This window comes from Mandrillus leucophaeus, unplaced genomic scaffold (genome assembly GCF_000951045.1).
Source record: "Mandrillus leucophaeus isolate KB7577 unplaced genomic scaffold, Mleu.le_1.0 Scaffold732, whole genome shotgun sequence".
Taxonomy (NCBI): domain Eukaryota; kingdom Metazoa; phylum Chordata; class Mammalia; order Primates; family Cercopithecidae; genus Mandrillus; species Mandrillus leucophaeus.
In genome coordinates this window covers 971,565-997,431 of record NW_012107942.1, presented here as the reverse complement: position 1 = coordinate 997,431, position 25,867 = coordinate 971,565, and the positions used below count along the sequence as shown (strand labels likewise).

Here is a 25,867-nt window from a genome sequence, read left to right as displayed (position 1 = left end):
ACCAGAGTTAAGAATTTTTTGTGTGTGTGTATTTTTTCTGTGTGTGTATTTTGTGTGTGTGTATCTTAATCAGATTGTATTGCCTTATTCATGTGTTTTTTGCGGGGTACTGTGGTATGGACTAGAGAACTTGTAGTGACTCATGAAGAAACCTTGGAATGACACATGAAGGATGATAGGAAAGTCATTCTGAGGCAGGATGCTTTACTGAATTGTTTTCAACCAGGGTATCAGACATCAGGAATGAGTTCAGGAGAATGAAAACGTGTTAGGTGCTCTACAGGTTCAGAGACACTTCTCCAGTAATGAACTATAGAAATGACCCCTGAAAGTATAGTCTGAAGATTCTATTCAAGGAAATACTTTTGGCCTGTTGTCTAGAACTGCTCTGTGGATTTGGAGACAGTTAGCATCATTGGTCCCCAGCCACTAAATGCTAATTGCACTTCCCCGTGATTGTGATGACCAAACTGCTGCTGACGCTGGAGGTGTCCGGGCACTACCTTCTTTGAGAGTCATTGGGAAATAAAATAATGCTAGGGGCTGTATTAATTAAAAGTAAGTTTGTTTGCATCTAAACAACAACCAGGATAGGAACAAATAGTGGCTTAAACCAGATAATATATTTCCCTTTTCCATAGAAAAGTCTGGAGATAGGAAGGCTAGGGTTGGTGTAGTGGCTTCATTGTTACTGGAGTCAGTGCTGTTTTCTGCTCCATCATTCTCAGGACATTATTTCACTTCTGCAGGGCATTGAGGGTGGCTGGAGCTCTAGTCATTACCTACATTCCAGGCAACAACAAGGAGGTTGGAGGAAAAGAACAAGAGTCTTTTTTCCAACTGAGTTAGCTCTTTTTAAGTACTGTGTTCCTATTTTCCACCTCTAACTGCAAGGAATGTTGGTGACTTAGCTCGGGCTGCAAAATACCACACACTAGGTGGCTTAAACAACATAATTTATTTCTCACAATTCTGAAGACTGGAGAGTCCAAGATTAAGGTGCTGGCAAGGTAGGTTTTAACCTGAGGCTTCCTCGCTTGGTTTACAGGTGGCCACCTCTCACTGTGAACTCAGATGACCTTTTGCACATGTGAGAAGAGAGTGAACTCTGTGGTCTCTCTTCTTGTAAGGACACTAATCCCAGTGGATTAGGGCCCCACCCTTCATTAACCTTCATTGAACCTTCATTATCTTCTTATAGGCCCTGTCTTCAGTACAGTCACGTTTGGGGTTAGGGCCTTAACATGTGGATTTTGAGAGGGAACACAGTTCAGTTGATAGTAGTTGGGAAATGTAGCCTTTTAGCTGGGTGCATTGCTGCCCCAAGTAAACGAGGATCTTGTTAGGGAGGATGAAGAGGAGAATGGATGTTGGGTGACAGCTGATAGTTACTGCCACTGTGGCTGTTGTCTGAGTTTTCCAGGTTGGTAATGAGAACCTTGGGGTTGGAATCCTGTGAAGTGTTCATTGGAGGCAGGTAAGGGTGATCTGTATAAAATAATGCACAGAAAATTATGAAGGGAAAGATGAGGGATTTTAGGAATTATTTTTATTTTGGGGAGTACATAGTAGGTGTATATATTTATGGGAGTACATGAGATGTTTTGATACAGGCATGCAATGTGTAATAATCGCATCATGGGAAATTGGGTATTCATCCCCTCATGCACTTATCCTTTGTGTTACAAACAATCCAATTGTACTAGGAATTATTTTTGATAAAATATAGTCCCCATTCTCAAGAAAGTGATATCCCAAGGAAAAGTCAGGGAACTTTTTTTTTTTCTTTAAGAGTATAATTGTAGGGAAATATTTATCAGCAAATAAGGGCAACTTTGCATCTTTTGGTTTCTATTTTTCACCAATCTTCTCATGGGGTGTGTTTTCTACTGTTTATGTTCTTTCTTTCCTAGGCCGCTTACATAGTTTAGGACAGAAATTGATTGACTGCAGAGTTTAATGGTAAGGTTCTGGTCTGGTTCCTGTATCTAGTCACTCCAGCACTGTATCTGTGTGTAGCCCTTCTGTGGAAGCCATTGTGGTTGTACCAACTGTTAAAACAATTGCTGTGAAATGGACTCAGTTTTACTGGAAAGATTGCTAGCCCCGTATAAAGATGAATGTATGAACATGGCTTGCTGATGTCATAACCGTGGCATGTTTTTCTGTGTTTTTACAGCACTTTTTCTTTGTAAATGAGAAACTTGGAACTCTGGGTAGGAATCACATTCTCCTCTTTTAACAGCTTTACTGAGATATAATTCACGTTCTGCAATTCACACATTTAAAGTGTATAGTTCAGTTGCATTTAGTATGTTTACAGAATTGTGCATCTGGTACCTTATTCAATTTTTGGATATTAGCCCAAGTAGATACCCTGTATCACTTAGCTTTCAACCTGTTCATTTTCAAAAAGAAAAAAAGGGACTTTATCCAGGAACTATACAAAAAAACTACAGTGAGCTAAACTAATTAGTAGAGATATTCCATAAATACTAAAATTTGATCTTTAAAGTAATAGAGATAATATTGTAACCATTTTCATTCTGTAATTTCTGTATAGTAATGAAGTACCTTTCATTTCAGTTCTCAAGAATGCTAGCATAAGTATTATATAGCGGTGTAGTCATGAAAGTCATAGTACATCATCTTTACCATATTCTCTTGGTTAGAGGCAAGTCACAGGTCCCACTCACACTCAAAGAGAAGTACCTACACAAAAATATGAACACTAAGAAGATGGGGATCATGGGGACTTCCTGGAGCCTGTCTGCCACAGCCCCTCAATTAGTGAACACTTTATAAAATTTTGCTTCCGATTTACAAGTAATCTTAATTAACTTTTTTTCAGCTTCCCTCGGTGGTAGATTGGTGCTGTATATTTCACCAGTAATTAAACTATGCCATTGAGATAGTGTTTATTTGCCAAAGATTATAGAACAGTAATCATTATACATGGAACTTCTTCATGTTAGAACTTTTTTCAGGCTTAATCGTCTACTTCATGAAAAAGATTACCAAGAAAAGCTTCCTATTTTTGCCTAGACCTGAGTTCCATCCTAAAAGATCAGTTCCGGCTTCATCTTCACCTAAATGGTCACTTATGCTACTGATTTCCAGGCTTCTTGTGACTCTGGATGCTAGAGTATCAAATAATATGGGTGAAAGGATTTTGAACTGAAAAGCACTTGAATGAATGAAAGCTGGTGTTATCACCTAGTATGATTTGAAAGTCTGTTACTTGGAACACTGATATAGTAAATTGTTATTTAGACCAAGTGTATGAATCTTTGAAGTGTAACTTTGAACCTTAATATTAGAACATACGATTATTCTCGGGGTGGGGGTAGATTTTAAAGTTCTAAGTTTTTGGGGAACCTTAAAAGTTGCTACAGAAAACCTTTCTACTGATTGGAGAAAACATTCCTAAATTTTGCAAGAAGAAAAATAAATGACCAAGCACATAAACTTTTCCTGTTGGTTTCATAGGATCAGAGTTAAAAAGAAATCTTGATCATTTTGTATGAAACTGAAAAATGTAGTTGATATTTAATGAATTGTTTTCATTGTGTGTGTGGTTGATAGTTTATTCCTACACATTGGTTTGGGCGGGGGGGGGTGTGTGTGTGAGAGAGAGAGAGCAAGAGAGAGAAACAGATTGGTTTTACATTTTTCATTGGATTTACTTTTTTATAAAGCATGGTTAGAAATTAATACTTTGATCTCCAGGTTGAGATTTTGGAGATGATTTTTTATTTAATGGAAATATGTAATGAGTGAGCTCTTTTGTCTATGAGCCACTTATTTTTTATCCCATTGCTTTATTGAACCAGGGCTGAAAATTTCAATTTTGAATAGCACATGGCAATTTTCCTCTTAGAGCCAGCTAGCTGTTCAGTTGACTGTTCTCCCACCTCAGCATGGTATTAACAAGAACGGGACAGTATACTAAGGCACTATTTCCCAAACATTACTGGAATCATCTGGGGGTCTTTAAAAATACTGTTTTCTGACTCCTGTCCCTGGATAATTCAGATTTAATTGCTATGGGATGATACCTGGGCATTGAGATTTTAAAAATCTCCCCCAGGTGATTGTAAGGTACAGCCAACTTTGGGAATAGTTGTACTAACTGAAGATTGAGGCACTGGAATAACTAATGTTGGGTAAGATAGGATAAGAACTGTTTCTCAATGAGGTTCGCAGCTCTTGGGATTCTCACTTGATGATGCTCTTTGGATAAATCCTTATCCAAGTTTGAATAAGATCTTATATTTAGAAATGAAAACTGATCCGCAGAATTAATAAATGGGAATTGTTTAAGTCTTCTTGGGAATTTGTTTTTATGAATCCCATTGAAGCTATGTCTATTGACTACCTAAATCTAGATCATTCTTAATCCAGTGTGTAAAAAACCAGGATGACACAAACGAAAAACTTCAAAAACCTGGAGGTCAGACTATTTTAGTAATTTAGAAAACATTTTTCCCACACATTAATCAGTACTAAAAGAAAAAAGTTAAAACCTATTTAAAATGTGGAAAAATTGCTTCCCAATATTTTAACAGAGAGAGACTGAGAACACACAGCATTGAGTCATCAGGAAAACTGAAGATCTCCCCTGAACAACACTGGGATTTCACTGCAGAGGACTTGAAAGACCTTGGAGAAATTGGACGAGGAGCTTATGGTTCTGTCAACAAAATGGTCCACAAACCAAGTGGGCAAATAATGGCAGTTAAAGTAGGTGATGCCATGATTATTTTTGGTACTTTAATCCATTAGGTGAAATTTCATGGTGCAGTAATACCACTGTTGTTGTGTTCCTACTTTTGTGGTAAATGTGGGTGTTTAAAAACTTGTTTCTCCAACTCCTGTGAGGGTGTTCTGTGTAGAGGTTTCTTACTGGTGGCACATTTTCTATCTCTTTGGAAACATGAGTGTATGAAGTGTGCATGTTGATTGCATTTTTGGCATGATGCATTAACATGTTTTAAACTTCAGGCCCTTCTACTGCCAAGGTGAGTTCAGGCTGGGCGGCTGCACCCCTGGGAGCAGGGCAGTGCTGCACTGAGCCAGGCGGGAGCTGGAAGAAGACGCAGCACACTGGGTTGGGCAAGGTGCGGGGCTAGGGCTAACAGCAGTCTTACTGAAGGTTTCCTGGAAACCACGCACATGCTGTTGCCACTAACCTCAACCTTACTCGGTCCTGACCGGCTCGGCTTCTGTTTGTTTATTTCATCTCTACTCAGTACTGCCCTGTTCCCTGGTTTTAAAGTTGTACTGAAATGCATACCTTGTGATAATGTTGTCACATTTTGTCCTGATTGTGAGTGTCGTGCCACTTAATATGTTCATTAAAAAGAAAAAAAATGGCCAGAAAAGGAAATTTGATCCATAGACTATACCTGGCAAGCTTAGGCTGGTACCTGTAATGAATTGGTGGTTTCCATTTGACTCCTAGTGGTTTCATGTAATTGTAACTTATTCTTTTGTTTGTTTAGATGTTTAACAAATCTTTGCTGTATGTAAGATAGTTCAGGAAAATCAGCAACAGTGGGAACAACTTGCAAAAACAAAGGAAAAAAAACCTAGCTGTGGCCATACCCTCTCTGAGCTTAAAATTCCTATGGGAACAAAAATGTTTCAGTTTACAAGAATTGAGAATGGATTTGCATATAGTCCAAGCTAATCATCTTCCTATTAGTGTCCTATTTTGAGAGTTTGTCAGAGTGGTTGATAAGAGTCCTTAGTTTTTTCTTGACATTTGAGAATGAATTTATATTAAAATAAAATGCTTTCTGTGTAGAAGTCTGTTGTGAGCCAAACCTTACTGTAACTATTTTAGTATCCTTCATTGTTGAGCATTTCTTTTTACTGGGTCATATGAAAGTAATGTTAAATTAGTGGTGGGGAAAATTTTTATGATTCTCTCTATGGGTTCTTAACATTGTTTTTGGCTGTATTTTTAAAATGTGGTGAGAACTATAGACTTTTTGTAGGCAGATGTATATATACACAACATTTTACATACAAACCACAGACCTCTGAAGATGCACAGGTGAAGAACTCTGCATTATGTGTTAAAATAAAATGTTTTCTTGGAATATGCAGTGATTTCCGTATTCCTGTCTTGTGCCACTGCAGTATAAGTGGAAAGAATCATTTTATTTAGACTCCTGGATGAGTGTTGTATTCGTCCTTTTGTGCTACCTGTGTGTGACATCCAGTTTTAGTTGGCTGGATCTTAAGGGAAAGGTTTCCTATATAGTTAAAGTTGTAAACTTTTCTTTCAGGTACTAGGGAAAGTAATTTAAACAAATTATTTCCTGCTTTTTACAGTTTGTGTTATGTGTGCTTCAACTTTGTTGATGAACATTATAAACTGTTTTAGTAATATGGATTGATTTTAGCCATTGTTAATAAAGGTCATAAAGGTAAAAAGAAGGTACTTCATTTTGACATTTAAAAGTTTTTCTCACTGATTAATTTGATAATATTTTGGGTTGTATAATGCTTACTCAAGTTTTGTAGGAATTCAAGAATGAAAATAGGAAATTGTTGTCCATCATTTGTAATTTTACCTTATCAGTGGCTACTGTGACAGCTCCAGTTGGGATGCTATTAAAAATCCCAGCTGTACAGGAAGAACTTTCAAGGCAGTCATGAGACCTACAAACTGGTTGCTGTCACATGTATACCCACCACATGGTACTACCTAGCTTTGTTTACCATCTCAAATTCTTGAACACGTGTAGCAGTTGGGGATGGGCGAGAATGGCAATACAACACATCAATTAACATATAGATGAGGAGTACCTTTGGATTCCGTGACTTTATTAATACTGAAAGAATAAATGTTTTTGCATTAATATGCATTAAAATTTGATACCAGTTGATGACTGATGTATGCCATCTCTGAATTAAAGAATATATTTATTGTTGGTTTCTTCAAAGAATAGTCTTTGATCACACTTGAGAGAGTTCATTCATTCCTCACTTAGGTACATTGACTGGATTGACAGGCACAAATATACAGAATCAGTATATGATTAAGGAGGAGTTTGATTTGAGACTTTACAGTTGAAGGAACCATGAGACAGTGGTTCACACAGCTGAGAGCTTTCCATTGCTGTTGGTGAAATGAGGAACACACTTGAAGTAACTGTGCTAACATCTTAATATGCACTTTGAGAATAAAGAAGGATTGCTTTATTAGATGCTTTATTAGATGTTAAACTGCAGTATTAGATGTTTACTTTCAGTATCTATAGAAAAGTGAACTGTGATATTAGCTTGATTTTTTTCTTTGTATTATTCCTCATTTTTGGTTTTGAGGAAATCCTCCCCCAAATTTATTTTGCCATATGTAAGAAGTATTTGAAAAAGGTGACTTCTTAGTAACCAGAAATAATTACCCCAAAGACTTAATCTAAAAATCAGTTATGATATAATCAGATTTAGTGAGATAAAATTGTAAGAGTTATACTTAAAACATGTTTTTGATCTTTGGTTTGAGGACAGTCTCCCAAGCTATCAGTGAGTTCCTGCATTAGGACCTAAGATGTGAACATTTTTTATCCATTAGTTTTAATTGCACATGCTTGGGGAAAGGGTCTGCTCTCCTGTGAGTGGGAGTAATTTGTATAGTTGTGCCTGAGTGACTAGTCTTAGGGCTGCCTAGGGCAAAGCCATTGTTGCCTCTGGGGTTTCTTAAAGCTCAGGAGGACAACCTTCAACTCTTACCAGGGATTTACTTCTGACTGTGATCAATATCCTTTACAAATAATATTTATTTAGTGTCCTGTTTTGCACAGTGGTGGGGTAACCACTGAATGAAAACATTATACATGAATAGTCACTGTTCTCTACATAAAGTAGGTGTTTGCTCCTGGCAGGGGTAAATGTAGCGGGGTAAAGCCCAGAGTTCAGACCACATGTTTGAAGAGGCAATTAGGACTTTAGGTTTCTGAGCTAGGGTTAGAGAAATTCAGATCTGGGAGAAACACCTAGCATCACTGATCAGAATCAGGATCCCACAGAAAATCTAGGGACACAGGAGAAAAGAGAAAGAGTAAATGAAATGTCACAGCTTAGACCATGGGCTTACAAGCTCAGATGGCTGACAGAGGGAAGAATGATTGTAGGCCTCCGATACCTGACAGTATGTTCTCCACCTGACTCTGCCTGCAGTGTAAAAAATCCTGCATGCCTGGAGTTCCAGCTTCCCTGCTGTTTTCTAGCAGACTCATGTCCAGATTGACTTCTTGAAGGTATGCATGCCCTTTTCATGTTTGTAGAATATGTGTGAAAACCCAAAGGAATGTGGAAAAGTAAGAATGAAAATGAGAGGGAATATAAGGACTGAAGTTCCTGTCACTAAAGATGATGGCAGGCAATGGAATCTGAATTGTTGTGTGAAGGGTTAATACTGTAATAAAGCTGTCATCTCATTGAAGAACTGAATAATATTGAGCAGATAGGTGGGAATAAGAATGTGTCATGTTAAATTTGTCATTGTGAATCATTATGATGACTTTTCAGTCTTCTGCTTGAGAAATTACCTGGATTAATCAAGAAAAACAGATCTGTTGTTTGAGGGTAGGTGCATAGGCCAGACTAAGTTAGCAATGTGACCTGGTATGCAAGAGTTTCAAGTGTTTTCTTTCTGTTGGAGATCTGCCTAACTTGTCGTGTTCTTTTGAACCTCAACTCTACCCTTTCAACTCTGCTGTTTCATTGATGTGAGTCTTGCTGATCCTGGCCTGTTAACCTCATTTTGATTCCTGCAATACTGCCTCTCCTTGGTTTTTGGATTTCGGCTTTAGTGTCCTTGACCTGGAATTGAGACCCAGCCTAATCCTGATGCTTAATAGTAAGGATGAGAGCCCTCTGCTGACAGTATCAGCAGCCCTCAGCTCAGCTGTTCTCTGAGCAGAATGGAACTTTAATTTGCTGGTTGGGTAGGCCTCCCTGGTGTAGATAATATGGCGAGTATGGGAAGTCAGGTATCAGAAAAGGATGGCTTGGCTTGTTTTCCTGCCACTGGAGAGACCATGCCACTTCTGTCAAAAGTTCCATTACCAAATGATTTCAGTGGGGATTATGATGATGAATAATGATTTGAGGAGGTTCATTTTAGTGTTTAAACACTGGTCTTGCATGTTCTGAAAGCACTAGAATGATGCTGGGATGGCCTTCAGTTGGAAAAGTTCCTTTTTGATGGCATAGAGTGCTTTGTTAGGCCATTTTATTCACTTCCAAAGGGCCGCAGTGATCATATTTGATTATCCAAATCACCTGTGGGATGCAGATGCCATGGCTCTTTTGTTTAGAATTGAGACTGTAGTCTAATATGCTGTCGTTTGGTCAGATCGTGTGACTTGACTAAGGCATCTGTGATTGACTGAGCTGTATTCTTTTATGCTTCTTAATATTGCTTAAAAGCTATGGTGGTCATATGAAAAGTGTAAGCAGAGCATTTCCAGGAGGAGGCACATTCAAGCGATGTGGCAGGGCTGTCCTCTTCGCAGCCTTGATTTTGAACTCAGGTTGCTTATTCCCAGTATACATGTATGTTTGTTTTGCTGTCACTCCAAGTTAGTGCTTTTCAGACTGTCAGTTTGTTGAACTAACAGAATTGTATGTGCAACCCAAGAAATAAATCAGTACTGTTTGGGGTTATGTGAGGGTGGGAAGTGGAGACTCTACCTATAGTCATATTGGAAGCCCTTGGGGCACCAGCTCCGAGGAATTAACAGGGGTACAATTAAGACAGTTTGGAAACGGTTGCTCTAGGTGAATTTTAGTCAATCATTATGTGTTTTTGAACATTCTAGAGATCTGGTTTCTGAAACCTTCTACCATTACTTGGTTAACCTGAATGAATTTTGACATTGGACTAAATCCCAGCTTATTTGGTTATCTGGAGAAAAACCTGGTTTTTGTTTGTTTGTTTTTTGTTTTGTTTTGTTTTTGAGACACAGTTTTACTCCATCGCCCAGGCTGGAGTACAGTGGCACAATCTTGGCTCACTGCAACCTCCGCCTCCCGTGTTCAAGCGATTCTCCTGCCTCAGCCTCCCAAGTAGCTGGGACTAAAGGCATGTGCCACCACACGCGGCCAATTTTTGTATTATTAGTAGAGGTGAGGTTTCGCCATGTTGGCTAGGCCGATCTCAAACTCCTGACCTCAGGTGATCTGCTGGCCTCAGCCTCCCAAAGTGCTGGGGATTACAGGCGAGAACCACCACGCCCAGCCAACAACCTGTATTACCATACCTCACTCTGCATGGGTGTCATTTGAACCAGTATTTGATACATTTCCTGCATATTTTCTATCATTCTTTGTCATCTTATACCATGCCTCTGAAATTTGTTGAATATATCAGATTTCTACTGTTACCTCACTTTATTGTCGTAAGTACTGAAGTGATGGTCTGTCATTTATGGTCTTTAGACCCTTAACAATTTCAGTGCTAAGATTGACATTGTTTCTTTAAATGTGGATGACGTAGTTAGGAAGAAGATGATACCACTCTTACCAAGGCATGTCAAACTTGTTCCATTAACTTGGTCCTCAGGGCAGCTCTTCCCATAATGTAATATAACACATGCTTTTGGAACTTATCTCTCAGGTGCTCTGATAATACGTAGCAGAAGGTAAGGTAAAAGGAATTAAGTGGATCTCAGTATCCCCAGTGAGAAGAACGGGGCATTACTATTAATTAATTAATGAGGCTGAGATACAACTGAGAGTTTATTAAATTGATTTTAAAAGATTTGAGTGATTTTGCAATTAAGAATTAGCATTGTTTCTTCTGCCCTTAGTAAAACCATATGTGCTTTCATAATTGAAAACAGTTGACTTAACAGACACTTATTTTTTCACAGGAAAGCAAGATTTACATCTGTGATCAGCATTCCAGATATCTTGCTTGCTTCTTTTACTGTTTGTTTTGGTTAATGTTGCCATCTGCTTTGACCTTATTAATGATGACTTTGTGAGAAATCATGGCCATTTTCGTGTGTGATCTATTTAGAAGACTCTGGCTGATAAGGAGGAACTCGTACCACAAATAAGGAAAATAAGAATACCCAAGATTTTCTGCAGCCCGGAGGAAGGTGATAGGATATTGAGGTGCTGCTATGGTTTCTAGGATTTTCCAGTTTTGGTTTCTAGGATTTTCCAACTTTGTATTACAATGGAATTCTGGACATTTTTGCTGGGAAAGCAGCAGATTTGTAGGGATCAGAATAGTAGGGACACTGTAGGAGTGTGATCCTTGCTCTCCTATCCTCTACATCACTGACTTCGGTTGATCTGATGTCAATCATTGACTAGCAGTGGACTCCCCTTCACATTTTATTTATAGACGGTAACCTTAAGAGGGATCTTTAGCAAGGATTACTTAATGAACAATGGAAGGGTATGTTTATGGCATAGCAGTATTGGTGTTTGTAGATCACAGAAACTGGATGCATTTTCAAAATATTACCACAGCTGTATTAAGATAATCTTTGTTCTTTTCTTCTTTTGATTTTTAATGCTGAACCTTTGCTATATCACTCTTCATTTTCTGTGGAGAGGAGGTCCCATGTGTTGTGTTTGCTCATGTACTAGTTCCAGGATTTCTGCATGGGGGATAAAATACTTACTGATGTCTGCCTGGTACGAAAAGTAGACAACTGTCATAGGGAGCTTTCGATTTGCTTCTTGTCTTGGCTGTGGTGGTTTTAGCCATCATATAATTCGACAGGACAACAACTGGCAATTACTTGACATAAGGAATACAGGTTCTTTTTTTTTGTTTTTGTTTTTGTTTTTGTTTTTGTTTTTTTTGAGACGGAGTCTTGCTCTGTCACCCAGGCTGGAGTGCAGTGGCGCAATCTTGGCTTACTGCAAGCTCCACCTCCCGGGGTCATGCCATTTTCCTCCCTCATTCTTCCCAGCAGCTGGGACTACAGGCACACGCTGCCACACCTGGCTAACTTTTTTGTATTTTTAGTAGAGACAAGGTTTCACCGTGTTAGCCAGGATGGTCTCAATCTCCTGACCTCCTGATCTGCCCACCTCGGCCTCCCAAAGTGCTGGGATTACAAGCGTGAGCCCCTGTGCCCGGCCCGGAATAGAGATTCTTTTGGTAACCTTAGGTGACAGTAGGTGCTTTTGTAGGGGAACAAGCCCCCTGCACTGAAGTATGGGCTTTAGCTAACCTAGTTATAGCAGATTCCACGTAGATTGCTGAAGAGTAAATACCTTCTGGTATTCTGATTTTGGTTGGTGGTGAATTGAAAATGATGCTTTCCCTTGCTAATGGCCAAATTACTAGTAGCTTGCACTATTTTATCTTGTGTCGATTTGTTTTAATTGATCCCTGGAATAATCTCTAAAGCCCTATACTGTGTTCTTGTAATGATTGAATTCATCACCTTGCTGAGTTTCATTGTGTCTGAGTCCTAATTTCTGATCCAGGAACTCACCTGTTTTTTACTTTGGACTACTCTACCCATTCCTAACTTCTCTAAGCAGCTACAGGTGTACCTGTGCAGCAGGGAGATCTGTCTCCTGCTCTGCTCTTACTGTCTTTTTATACTGCCCTCTGGGACCCTCAGCTGAGCCATACAAACACCCGACAAGAATTTGTCATGTGAGAATTTAGAGATCTGCCAGGACTGATGGTCATTCCTTTCCACGTCAATTTTCCCATTTCTTATGCCCCTCACAGCTCATTCCTCCATGCGTTGTCTCCATTTCAAAACAAAACAAAAATAGCATCAGTTAGAATTGGTAGCCATTTTGTAAGTTTATTTGATTATGATGCTGTTTTCAAGTGTCTGTGGCACCACTGCTTTCTAAAGTTGTTTTCTGGACTCCTTAGTTCTTGATTCCTTACATGTTTGCTGATGATTCATATCCTTTTCGCCTAGAACGTTCAGATCCTGGGAACTGACACCTGTCATGTCCTCTGTGGAACTTCTGTTTTAATGAAGTGCATATATGACTTGTCATCCAATCGATTTTTACTCTTGAGTCTTTTGAGTATATAATGACTTATTTTCCCTTTCTCCATGTAGGAATGGGATCAGGTAACCCAGAGTGCCTCTTCACACACATTGTTCAAGAGATAGCATTTGTTTTCTATCTAACAGCTTTCTTTCTCTAGCTTGACTTGGCAGGAAGAAAAACTGGGTTGATCTGAAAGAATCAGTAGTTGTCACATCAGGACACAGGCAGTCACAGAATGGGTCATTTCAAGGCAGGCCCTGGTGCTTTGGGATAAGGTGTGTGTGCCTGATTTCTCTAGTAACTGAGATATCTTTGAGCACCCTAACATGGAGATGTAAGGGCTAACTCTGAATCAGGGTGACTGGCAAGGACCACTATCAGAATGAGCCAGGTATTTATTGAGCATCTAGGCACAATGCTACTTGGTGACCTGCTTCTTAGGACCTACAACATGAGCCTTTATTTTGCCTCGTCTGCAACTCCACCCTTAGCCATTGCGTGTCAGCCTGCCCTCCTTTGCCACATTTGAGTCTTCCTAACCTTACCCCTTAATAGCGATCACTTCATCATCGTGCTCTTTCCCACTATCTCTTCTCCCGGTCTCTTCCCACCCATGAAAACAAATTTAGAAAATGAAGGGAAACAAACAAAAAGTCACCATTTTGATGGGATTGAGGCATAATATCTGAGTAAGAAGGGAATCAATTAGTTTTCCTTGACAGTATCTACTGCCTGTTTCTCTCCATCCTCTTGTTGCTTCTTTTTCTTTGCTCTTCCACTCCAGTCCTTAAGTGAGTTTAGTTTTATTAGTTCCTCTAGTCCCTTTTCATTATTACAATGTGTCATAGTCTGCTTTAAAGTTTTTCATACTTACCGATGTTTTACTGCTAGTCATTCATGCCTGGTGAGCACCAACAAATCATATGTGAGAGATGGATTTGGTAGGGTTTGGATACAAGGCTGGAGAATTGTGTCAGTGTGAAGAGAGAGCTTCCCTGGAGATCTCAGTATAAAGTTAGAGGACACCTGGAACAGCACTTTTACATAGTTCTTCAGTATCAGTAAAAGGTTATTTATACTTTAAATTCAAGTTGTTAAAAATGGAGGCATTCCACATGAGGCTAAATATTATTCAAGATTTTGATCAATAGATGTTATAAGCTGTCAACATTTAAATATACCAGTGACTTCTAGGTGCCATGTTGCACCAAAAGAAGGAAAGCAACCTTTCAACAACTGGGAATTTGGGACATTTCTATATGATTGGGACTGTTCACCAAGTGGATGTTGCTGTGTTTTGCGATGAGGTGGAGTAGAGGGCAAGGGGATCATTTGTAACTGAAAATTTTTAGCTTGTCCTGTGGGACTTGTTAACTTTCAATTACTGCAGCCTAATCCATACAGAACTCCCAGCAACTAAATTTGTGGCTGATCCAACCAATGGCATGAGTTGGACTGGCAGTTATAGAAAAATTATGTTCTTTGGAATTTTTTTTTTAATTGGACAAGAACCATGCATAATGTTAATAGTCTTAACGCCAGATAACTGGGAATGTAATCTTTTTTCCCTGTGTCTCTAAGTGATTCTCAATTGGAGTTGATGTTGGCATTTCTGATGTGTATCTACCTGCTGTTTTTACTGGCATTTACCTGCTTTACTGGGCTTATACTCAACCTTGAATACAGATTTGGACACCAGTTAAAAAAATTAACTTCAAATTTATAAATTTCTTTACTGTAGAAAACTACTTATATATGTAGAGTAGTAATTTTTGTTTTGATTTGCAATGTTTTCTTTATGTTGTATTCCAAATAAAGTAAAACTTGAAATAATCTGAAAATACTTCTTATTATTGGGAAAGAGATGTGGATTTTTTTTCAAGAAACACAATTTAATTTGTCCTGGGGGCATGTAATAACTTAACGCTAAGTTAGTAAAGTTGTGTTCAGTAAAAGAGCTCAGTAACCCCATAATGAAAAAGAATGATTTTGAAAATAATATTAAAAACTTAATGTTCTTGAGTTGATTTTCTTAAGTATTTTATGGTTTCCTGTAGTTTTCATTCTACTTTTTACTGGCAGGGAAAAAAGGTTTGCTGAGCTCAAGTAAACAGCCTTATCTAACTTTTAAATTTATATAAATAAATGAAATTTTCCTGTTACTCAAGGTTTTTTAATCAATGGTTGTTGCTTCTGAACATTATGATTATGAGAATTTCAAGTCATATAGTTGGTGTCACCTTTGTACTTCCATTTTTCTGTGCTCTTAGGGACAGCTTTATAAAGGGAAGAGAAGTTTGTTCTTACTGACGTGTCCAATTTTTAGGTAGTTATGCTCCTTTAATGTTAGAAGATTCTGGACTCATTTGATTCAAATGTGGAAGTCTTTCCCGTAGATATTGTTCTGCTGGTCGATTAGAAAAACTTTCTTGGTAGTAGCTTTAGTCTCTAAGTACGCTCGGATTTGAATCGCTGATTGTCATTATGTCTTCTGCTTGAATTCTTTATTGAGTTATTAAAATCACTCATTTGAAGTTACTGCTATTAGAGGCATGTGTTTGCAGTTAATCCCCTTTTGGGGTCCTTTAGGCCTTTTGAAATAGTTTATTAATTGCTCACGTGATAAATGTTACAGTTCAACCCTAAAACATTAGTATAATTAAGAGTTAGCTGTTACTGCTCAATTCCAAACAATTCAGATGCAATACCAGCAGCTACTTTTCTACCCACTGCCAGATACTTCGACAAAATGTTCAGAGAGTGTGGGGAGGTGCTGATCTATTGAAAAGCACAATCACCTTCATGTTATACTAGTAGGCCATTCAGCTGCTCTGTGTTCTATTTTGTACTAGAAGTGACATTAAAGAATATTTACAGTTGAATAGGTTTTCCTGCCAGTGATCTCAAAGGTTAGAGCTGTGCTGGGAACTCTCTACATTCTGGTTAATAACAGTTCTGTCAGAGATTGTCTCAGTGTTAGGTATCAGTAAGATGTTGGAACTTCAGTTAGGCCTTTACATCATGTAATCCATATATCCTTTCTGTAGTAACAGTAGGGTTTTTGGACACTGGCTCGCTCCCTAAAGTCAGTTCTTGATGATAACTATTGAGGTTTTGACTGTAATATGCTTTCTAATTGAAATATAAATATTTGTACAAATGTATATTTAGCATACCACACAACCAGTTTTGCAAAACAAAAACTAGTAAAGAAGATACCTTTTAAAATAGTAGTTTATGTGTATTAGTGTATTTCCATTTGCCAATATATTCATACTAGTAAAAATAGAAAAAAATACATTTGTTAACACCTTTTAATAGTGAGAATTAGGTAGAAATCTTCCCCAACCAAAGGGTTATTTGATTTTTCTTCCCTACTTGTCTCTAATTAACAACTCTTCGTCTATTTTAAATTTAGATATATAGGATAATTAAGATTCTTTTATAAATAATTTCTTGAATTAGCATTTTCACAGCTACACTTTTAGAGTTACTTTTTAAAAAACAGGTATAAAGGTAAAGTATTTACAAAAATTATTACATCATGCTTTGTACAAATACAGATCACATCTATTTTGACTTTTAAAAAATATCCTTTCTGAGCAAACGTGCTGAAGTAGATTTAAAAGTAAGATTAATAATCCATAAACTATGAAAATAATCAAAATCAGAAGGGAAACTTTCCTTAACATTAATAGAACTAGTCTTATTTTGTTTCTATTTTTCATTCTTACTTTAGTCCTTGTTTATCTGAGTATTGATATTTAATATAAAAGTTGTAGATAAATCTTTGTATATAACATAGATGACAGTTAATAAATTTTATTTGCTTATGAAATACTGTAGCTAGCAAGCTGTAAATTTTAAGTAGCAAAATTAAATTTGTTTGGAATATATGGAATTCCTCAAAAATGAAACTGAGAGAACCTACTTCTATTCCTTAAACAACTGCTTATTCTCATGTCACATGAAATACATCTTTTGTATCTCTTTGTGCCTCTGGCTTTTCTGTAAAACGGGCTCGAGAATTTAATTGACTGCCTTCATCCCTTTCAAGAACATTGACAGATACCTCGAAGTCTTTGGAAGACAAAATGCCACCTTGTGTATTTTTTGATACTAACTTGCCTTGTAAGTACATACTATGTATTGTACACAGTGGCGTGGTGTGACATTGTGAACTTTTTTATGAGAACAGAAGTTGTTTGCATGCTTTGATGTTAATCTATAATTTTATTATTAATTTTTTATAATTTCTGAACATGATTCTTTCCTCTCTCTCCATTGCAGTGGGAACTGTCCCTCCCAACACCTCTGTGTTCTATACTGTTCCTGAATAAGAGGTGGGAGGTGGGGTACTTAATGTTTTCTGGCAGTCTCTTAGAAATGTGCAAAGAAATTGTTGTGCCGCTTGGTTAGGAATATATCCGTGGTCTGCAGTAGATGGAGGAGCGCTTTATCAGCTTAGGAATAGACAAAAAGAGCCCTCTGTTTCCTCATTTTTAGGTTTTCTTCCACAGGTTTATGCTGCCCTGCATGCTGACTCGTGGGTTGGAGAGTCAGGTAGAACTTTTTGTTTTTAATGTATAGAAAGTGCAGTTAAAGGACAGAGTCCCAGTCTAGGATTTTGGAGACCTGGATTCTTGTCTGTGCACTACTCCTATACTAGTATTCACTTTATCCAGTTCTGGTCTATTTCCCATCTTTATGAATGAGGACACTGTGGTATGGGGATGCTAGTGAGTGAAGAGGGATGTTCTTGCTTTGAATGCCTAGATTCCATACAATTTTGAAACGGTGATTAAAAGTATGTATAAAGCTACCTATAATTATTCATATGAAGCTGTTACAACTCATTATCATTTTCTTTATATTTGCGTATGGGGGTTAATTTTTACTGCCTAAGAACTTCGTTGCATAACTCCCAACATTGTTAGTAAATGCTCATGGTTAAATTGCCCTGTCTCCTTTAAAGGATTTCTGAGTGCTGTTTGTTAAACTTTCTGTGATAAAAGTAATTCTTGTGAAGTGTAAGGAAAGATGGTAATTTTCATATCTGGTATTTGTGAAGCTTGCTTGGTAATTCTTAGTCTCATGGTAGAGGTTTTTCTCTACCATGAGACTAAAAATTATTGTTTTTTTGACAAAAGTATTTTGGTTTTTTGACGTCTTTTGTCATTCTTTTCCAGAGAATTCGGTCAACGGTGGATGAAAAAGAACAAAAACAACTTCTTATGGATTTGGATGTAGTAATGCGGAGTAGTGATTGCCCATACATCGTTCAGTTTTATGGTGCACTCTTCAGAGAGGTAGGAATAAATTGGGTTTTAGCTGACTAATGAATATCTAATTGGGACAAATGAAGATGGCAGGATTTGATTCTATTCTTAAATGCAATATATTAGTAACAAGTTAATATCTCAGTATCTTAGTATGTAACCATGATAACGTACATATTAACTTCTGACTGTTTTTGGGGTGGTGGGTAAGCGGTGAATCACATACGTGTGTGTGTGTGTGTATTTTAGTATTTGTGGCTGTCATTTGTAAATCTCATACAAATATTTTATGTTCTTTAAGAACCTGAAAAATCAGCTGACTTCTAAATATCAGCGCTTTTGCTACAGTTTTAGATTTTCATTGGGCCTTGAGCAATGCCCGCCCCCCAACCCAACTTTATATTTTACCTTTTACTCATCTGTCATCAAGTGTATATCTGCATTTAATATAAACACTTATGTGTCCCTGCCCATAATCCTGAAGTATACCCATCAGACATGGAAATGAACAATTGCAATGTAAATTATTTTTTTCTAATTCTTTTATCCAGATTTTTGTGTAGAAACTAAAGCTCTTAATTTCTTGGTCTCATAATCCTGTTTCCTCTGGTTATTTTGTGTCCCAACTTGGGTTATCATTTCTGCTTCCAGCTCTCAATCCACTTACTCATTTCCAGTCATCCAGCTGCCTAAAATGTGGAAGTGAGTTTGGGCTAGGAGTAGAACTGGAGCTGTAAATGAAGCAATACATTATGGTGTCCTAGACTGCCATCAAAAATTGTACTTAGTAGGACTTGAACTGAACTGCTAAGCATTTCAAATACTGTTTTAAAAAAGTACCTTTCTCATTTTGCAAATGTTAGTATGAATAGCTGGGTTGTTATAAACTGGTAAGAAAAACCCTCCTACTCTCTTCTTTTTGGGATGGGATTATAGAGTGTACCCTTGGGGTTTATATTGTTATTGGCTTTAAAATTAATATATATTTTTGAAACAGGGCTGAATGTAGCACTGAATAGAAATATATGAAATCTTACAATTGGAAAAGATGTTAGAGGTTAGTTAATTCTAAACCTAATTCTGAAATTTTTATTTGTTTTTCTGTACTCTTACTAGGTAACTAGTAACAACACATTCTACTTCATGAGAGATTCCCATTTCTTTGTTGAATCACTAATTGTTAGTTCTAGACTCATGTAGTTTCTTTCTATTCCTGTCTTTTTACTTTTTAATGATGAGAATATTCATTTTTATGACCAGATATACTGAATTTATTAATTTTCTTCCATCATTTCACATCAGATTCCATTACATCAGTATACAGTCATGTATTCATGTGCATGACTATAACTTGGACCTAAATATTATGTAATGTTATTCTAAATGTTTGGAACTTTCTTCATGTTGCACAAGAATCTTACCATCTCCTCCTCCCTTTATTCCCAAACTGTGAACTTTTCTTCACAATCATTGAATCATCACACCATATGCAGAGCAATAATTAATTAGGGACTAAATTAGATATTCTCTCCTAACTAGATTCTGTGGTTAGTTTTTTCAGTGCTGTATTCATTTTCACTATAGACTTTCCCCAGCTCTACCTGAACCCTAAATCACCTCCATAGTGCTGGAATATACCAATTTATTTCACTTGTTCATTTATTTAATCATTCAAGTACCATTTACATACCTAGCCTCGGGCTGGATAGTGTGGGAGTCTGACTATATGAAAAGAAAGCCGAGTAAGTCGTATTCGTGATTGACAAAGGTGTGGAAACAAAGCACAGAAGCTTGGAGTAGTGTCTGAGCAATATTCTAATGGTTTTGTTGTCATGGATAGCTGAGTCACATTTGGTTTTATGTCTCAGAAGGGTTGAAGGGAGTTGACATATGCAGCTGTAAACACTAACATCTGTTGAATGCTTTGTAGTTTTCACATATATTTTCTTCCCAATAATCTTCGGGATTTGGTGGTATTATCCCCTTTTTTCAGATAGGAAAATGAAATCTAGTGTATTTGACAAAAGTTACACAGCCAACAAGTGGCAGAGATGGGATTCCAGAGACAGAAATCTCGCTGTTCCTTCTAATTTATTACAAGTGGTCCAGAGATGAAGATATATATATAGATATAGATATATATGCTTTTTAAATAAGATTTTTGATATGATAAGATACGAGATAAGTTGAAGGCTTAGGAACTACACAGTTAAGCTGTACAAAGACCTGGAATGCCTAAGTAGATGAAACATGAACTTTCCCCCAAAATTAGAATGCAATCTGTAATAGGTACTTTCTGAATAATAAAAGATTAAGTTTTAAGAAAGCAGAAAGTAACAACTTTTACAATAGTATGTTTTACAATAAAAGTATAGTTTTTCAATAGTTTTACAATAAAAGTGTAGTTTTACAAGAAAAGTGTTACTTTTATTATTTACCTTTAAAGAGTGAATAGTAGAAGTGTATTTCCCCAAGTTACGAAGGTTAAAAATATTAAAATGGCCAGGCACGGTGGCTTAAGCCTGTAATCCCAGCACTTTGGGAGGCCAAGGTCGGTGGATCACGAAGTCAGGAGCCCGAGACCAGCCTGGCCAATATGGTGACACCCTGTCTCTATTAAAAATACAAAAATTAGCCAGGTGTGGTGGTGCATGCCTGTAGTCCCAGCTACTCGGGAGGCTGAGGCAGAAGAATCACTTGAACCTGGGAGGTGGAGGTTGCAGTGAGCCAAGATCTCGCCACTGCACTCCAGTCTGGGCAAGAGAGCGAGACTCCATCTCAAAAAAAAAAATAATAATTGTGTGTGTGTGTGTGTATATATACACATATATATAAAAGAGATTTAATAAGAGTTTAAAGAAACATTTTTCTTTTGCAGTTGATGAGTTACATGTATCTTTTTTGGTGACATGACCTTCAGTTCCAATAATAGACAAAAAAAAATCTGAGTTCATGAAAGGAAATAGTAGAAATGAATGTATGTAGTCAGGACTTTTTACCTTACCTTACTAGCACTGTGAGAGAGACAGTGCTTTCGATTCCTGTTACTGTGAGACACTCTCCAGGGATTTCATTTCGCCTAACTTATACAATCACTGGACTTCAGCTCTTGGTTTGGTTCAGTCAGCCATCCACTGAGGAGCTTATGAGATGTTCCTTTTCTCATTCTTGCAGCAACTATTTATTTATTTTAATTTAAATGTTATTTAAATTTAAGGGATACAAGTGCAGTTTTTTTATATGGTTGTATCGAGCAGTGGTACAGTTTGGGTTTTTAGTGTATCTGTCACGCAAACAATGTAAATTGTGCCCATCAAGTAATTTTCGATCATCCACCCTTTCAACTCCTCCCTCTCTTCTGTGTCTCCAAGGTCTCCAGTTCCATATTCTGTCCATGCGTGCACATGATTTAGCTCCCATTTATAAGCGAGAACATGTGGTATTTGTCTTTCTGTTTCTAGGTGGTTTCACTAAGAATGGCCTCCAGTGTATCCGTGTTGCCACAAAAAAAAAAAAAAAAAAACAAAACCATGATTTCATTCTTTTTTTAATGGCTGTCAGTATTCTATTGTGTATGTATGTCACATTTTAAAAAATGTGGACATTTAGGTTGATTGCATGACTTTGCTATTTTACATAGTGCTGCAATAAGCATACCAGTGCAGATATCTTTTCGATATAATGATTTATTTTTCTTTGGGTAGATACCCAGTAGTAGGATTGCTGGATCAAATGGTAGTTCCACTGTTTAGAGATTAATCTTGCTGTTGGGTAATATTGAGCTTCTGAAAGTTCCGTCACTTATTCAGAGCAGTGAATAATACTTAATACTGAAGTTGGTAACTTCTGTGTTGCCATTGTCTTCAACCATGCATAGTTCTTTCTAGGATGGAACCAAACTCAAAAAAAAGTCCAAAGTACAGCTTGGATTTGGTTTAGATAAGTTATTAGGTCACTCAATTGCACATGTTCCTAAGAGTCATTTTCAGGCTTTGTAGGTAGGTGGAAAAAAGAGCTTGATATTAATTGAATAATGGAAGTAACTGCTAGCCTATATTTTACAAAAAAGACCTAGCATTTATCTTAACAGTGCTGAAACCTAGTATCACTTAAAAATTTTTCTGATACATAAAATTTGAGAATTTCATAGCAGGTAAACTCTTAAAACATCTTTTGAGGTTGGGCAATAAATTCTAGTGCAGAAAGCACTGTTCTTGGGTAACTTCTAAATGTAGAAGTTCATCAGATTATAGAAGGCAGTGATGCTGGCTGAAGCGAGTTATCTCCCCCTTTTTTATCCTTACTTCCACCCCTCTTCTCCTTTCCCTCTTCTTTCTCCTTGCAAGTTTTAAATGCAGCTTATGGAGGTAAAATTGACATCTGATAAACTTCCCATATGTAAAGTGTACAGTTTGATATGTTTGAACAAACATATACGCCTGTAGAATTATCACCAAAATCAAGGTAATGAATGTACCCATCACTCACAAGTTTCCTTATACCACGTAGGTAATGCCTGCCACCTCTCTGCTGTCCCCATCCTCAGATAACCACTGACCTGCTTTATGCCTTTATAGATTAATTTGTATTTTCTAGATTTTTATATAAATGGGATCTTACAGTATGTACTTCTCTTTTTCAGTTTGTCGTCTTTCATTCAGTATAATTATCTTGCATTTATCAGTAGTTTATTTCTTTTTATTGCCGAGTACTATATGTAATGTTCCATTACGCAGACATATCAGTTTGTTACTCATTTACCTGTTGATGGCCTTTTGGATTGTTTTCAGTTTTTGTCTATTACAAATAAGGTTGCTTTGAGCATTTATGTACAATTGTTTGTATAGACATAAGCTTTTATTTTCCTGGGGTAATTACATGGGGGTGGAATGGCTGGATCATATTGCAGGTGTATGTTTAACTTTTTAAAAAATGGACAAACTTTTTTCTAAGGTAGTTGTACCATTTTATGCTTCCATCAGTAGTTTTTGAGAGTTCTGTTTCTTCCATGTCTTTTCCGGCACTTAGTATGATCTGTCGTGTTAATCTTTAGCCATTCTAGTAAATGTATGGTGTAATCTCTTTGTATTTTTAATTTGCATGTTTCTGATGACTAACAGTGTTGAATGTCTTTTCATGTGCTTATTTACCAACTGTATATCTTCTTTGATGAAGATCCTGTTAAAACCTGTTGTACATTTTTATTTAAATTGGGTTTTTTTCTTATTCAGTTTTGGGAGGTTTTTAAAAATATATTTTGAATACAAGTTTATTATCAGACCTATGATTTGCAGATACTGCCTCCTGTCTGTGCTTATCTTTATATATATATATATTCTTAACAGTGTTTTTGGAGAGCAAAAGTTTTTAATGTGGGCCATTAAAATTTTTGATATGGGCCAATTTTTAAATTTATCTATTGTACTTTTTATGTTGTATGTAAGAGCTCTTGTCTAACTCAAGCTCACTTAAGATTATTTCTTATGTTTTCTCCTAGCAGTTTTATAGTTTTAGGTATCACATTTATGCTTACCCATTTGGAGTTAGTTTTTATATATATCGAGAGTTATATAGTGATGGGGTTTTTTTTTGCATGTGGATATCCTTTGCACCTTTATCAGATATCAGTTGTCCATATAGATGTGGGTCTGTTTCTGGACTGCTCTGTTCTGTTGATCTGTTGTTTGTCTGTCTTTGCACTAATCTCACATGGCCTTCGACTACTCCAGCTTTGTAGAAAGTCTTCAGATTTGAGAGTGTTGGTCCTTAAACTTTGTTCTTTGAAAAGTTGTTTCAGCTCTTTCATATCCTTTCTATTTTCATGTGGATGTTAGAATCTTCTTGTCGATTTCTACCAAAAAAGACCTGAAAAAAACCAGCAAAAAAAAAAAAAAAAAAAAAAAAAAAAAAAAAAAAGGTAAAAAAAAAAAAAAAAAAAACCACCTGCTGGGATTTTTTATTGGGATTTTGCTAAATTTGTAGGTCTACTGGGGGAGCATTGATATCTTAACAATATTAAGTCTATTGACCCTTTTCTGTGGCATCTCACTTTATTATTTTACATCTTCTTTAATTTTTCTCAGCAATATTTTTGGTTTTTACTGTATGTCTTTCATCTTTTTACTAGAGTTGCCTTTAAGTGTTTATTTGTAATGCTGTAATATATATTCTTAATTTTCTCTTGTGACTAATATGCACAAATATCGTTTGATTTTTTATATTGATCTTGTGTGCAACAGCCTTGCGAAACTCAAATTCCAGTTGCTTTTTTAGCTCCCTTCAGATTTACTACATAGATCACCATTTTGTCTGTGAATAGAGAATTACTTCTTTCTTCCCCAGTTAGTTCCTTTATTTATTTTTGTCTTGCCTTATTGCACTGGCTAGAACCTTCAGTATGCTGTTGAATAGGTATGGTGAGAGTAGACATCCTTGTGTTTTTTTCTGATCCTAGAGAGAAAGCATTCATGTTTTCATCATTAAATATGATATTAGCTGTGGGGTTTTCATAATTTTTTTTTAAATCAAGTTAAAGAAGTCTCCTTTTACTCATAGTATGCTGAGACATTTTGTCAGGAATGGATGTTAGACTTTTGTCAGATTCTTTTTCCATATCCTTGAGATGTTTTTGAGATGTATGGTTTGTCGATTGTTTTAATAATGGTAAGTTATATGGATTGATTTCTGATATTAAGCATAGCTTTTATTTCTGGGAGAAATTCAGTTGGCGTTATGACGTATTCTCTTTTTCATCTGTCATTGGATTCAATTTGCTAAATTACTAACATTTAGCTAATTTGCTAAAATTCATTTAAAATTTTTATATCTGTGAGAGACATTGATGTATAGTTTTCTTATTTTTGTCTAACTTGTATCAGTGTAATGCTAGCCTCGTAGAATGAGTTGGGAAATATTTCCTCTTCCTGAATTTTTTGGGAGAATTTATATCTAATTGGTATTTTTTTTTGGTAAATATTTGATGGAATTTACCAGTGAAGCCACTTGAACTTAGCAATGTCTTTGTGAGAATATTTTTGACTGAATATCCAGTTTCTTTCAAAGCTAGAGTTATATTCAAGTTACATATTTCTTGTTGAGTGATCTTTGGTATTTGTTTCTTTGAAGAAATTTATCCCTTTCATCTAAATTATCAAATTTATTGGAATAAAATTATTCATAATATTTCTTTTTTATTATTTTAATATTGGTAGAGTCTGTAGTGTGTTACTTCTGTCTTCCCTGTCCCTCCCTCCCTGCCACTTGTTTCTGATACTGATAATTTATGTCTTCTTTTTTTCTTCCCAATTAGTCCAGCTAGAGGTTTATCAATTTTATTGACCATCTCGATGAACCAGCTAGCTCTCAGTTAAATGATTTTCTTTTCTTATCTTTTTTTTTTTTTTTTTTTAAAGTCAAGGTCTTGCTCTGTGGCCCAGGCTGGAGTGGTGCAGTGGCATCATCCTAGCTCAACCCAACCTTGAACTCCTGGGCTCAAGGGATCTTCCCACATCAGTCTCCTGAGTAGCTGGGACTACAGGCATACACTACCACCACCCTGCTAATTAATTTTTTTTTTTTTT

The 25,867-nt window shown here is 36.7% G+C and overlaps 1 protein-coding gene across 3 annotated transcripts in view; it reads left to right on the top strand.

Annotated features, from left to right (window-relative positions):
• MAP2K4 (mitogen-activated protein kinase kinase 4) overlaps positions 1-25,867 on the top strand; it is a 72,501-nt gene that overhangs the window by 7,059 nt on the left and 39,575 nt on the right. Inside the window, exons 2-3 of one of the 3 annotated variants that reach the window (XM_011965677.1) lie at positions 4,569-4,743; positions 18,198-18,317. In XM_011965677.1, coding sequence (XP_011821067.1) covers positions 4,705-4,743; positions 18,198-18,317 — 159 coding nt within the window. In that variant the 5' untranslated portion in view covers positions 4,569-4,704. Of the gene's footprint in view, positions 1-4,561; positions 4,744-18,197; positions 18,318-25,867 lie in introns of those variants that run through there. The other 2 variants (XM_011965680.1, XM_011965678.1) reach the window with 2 other exon arrangements.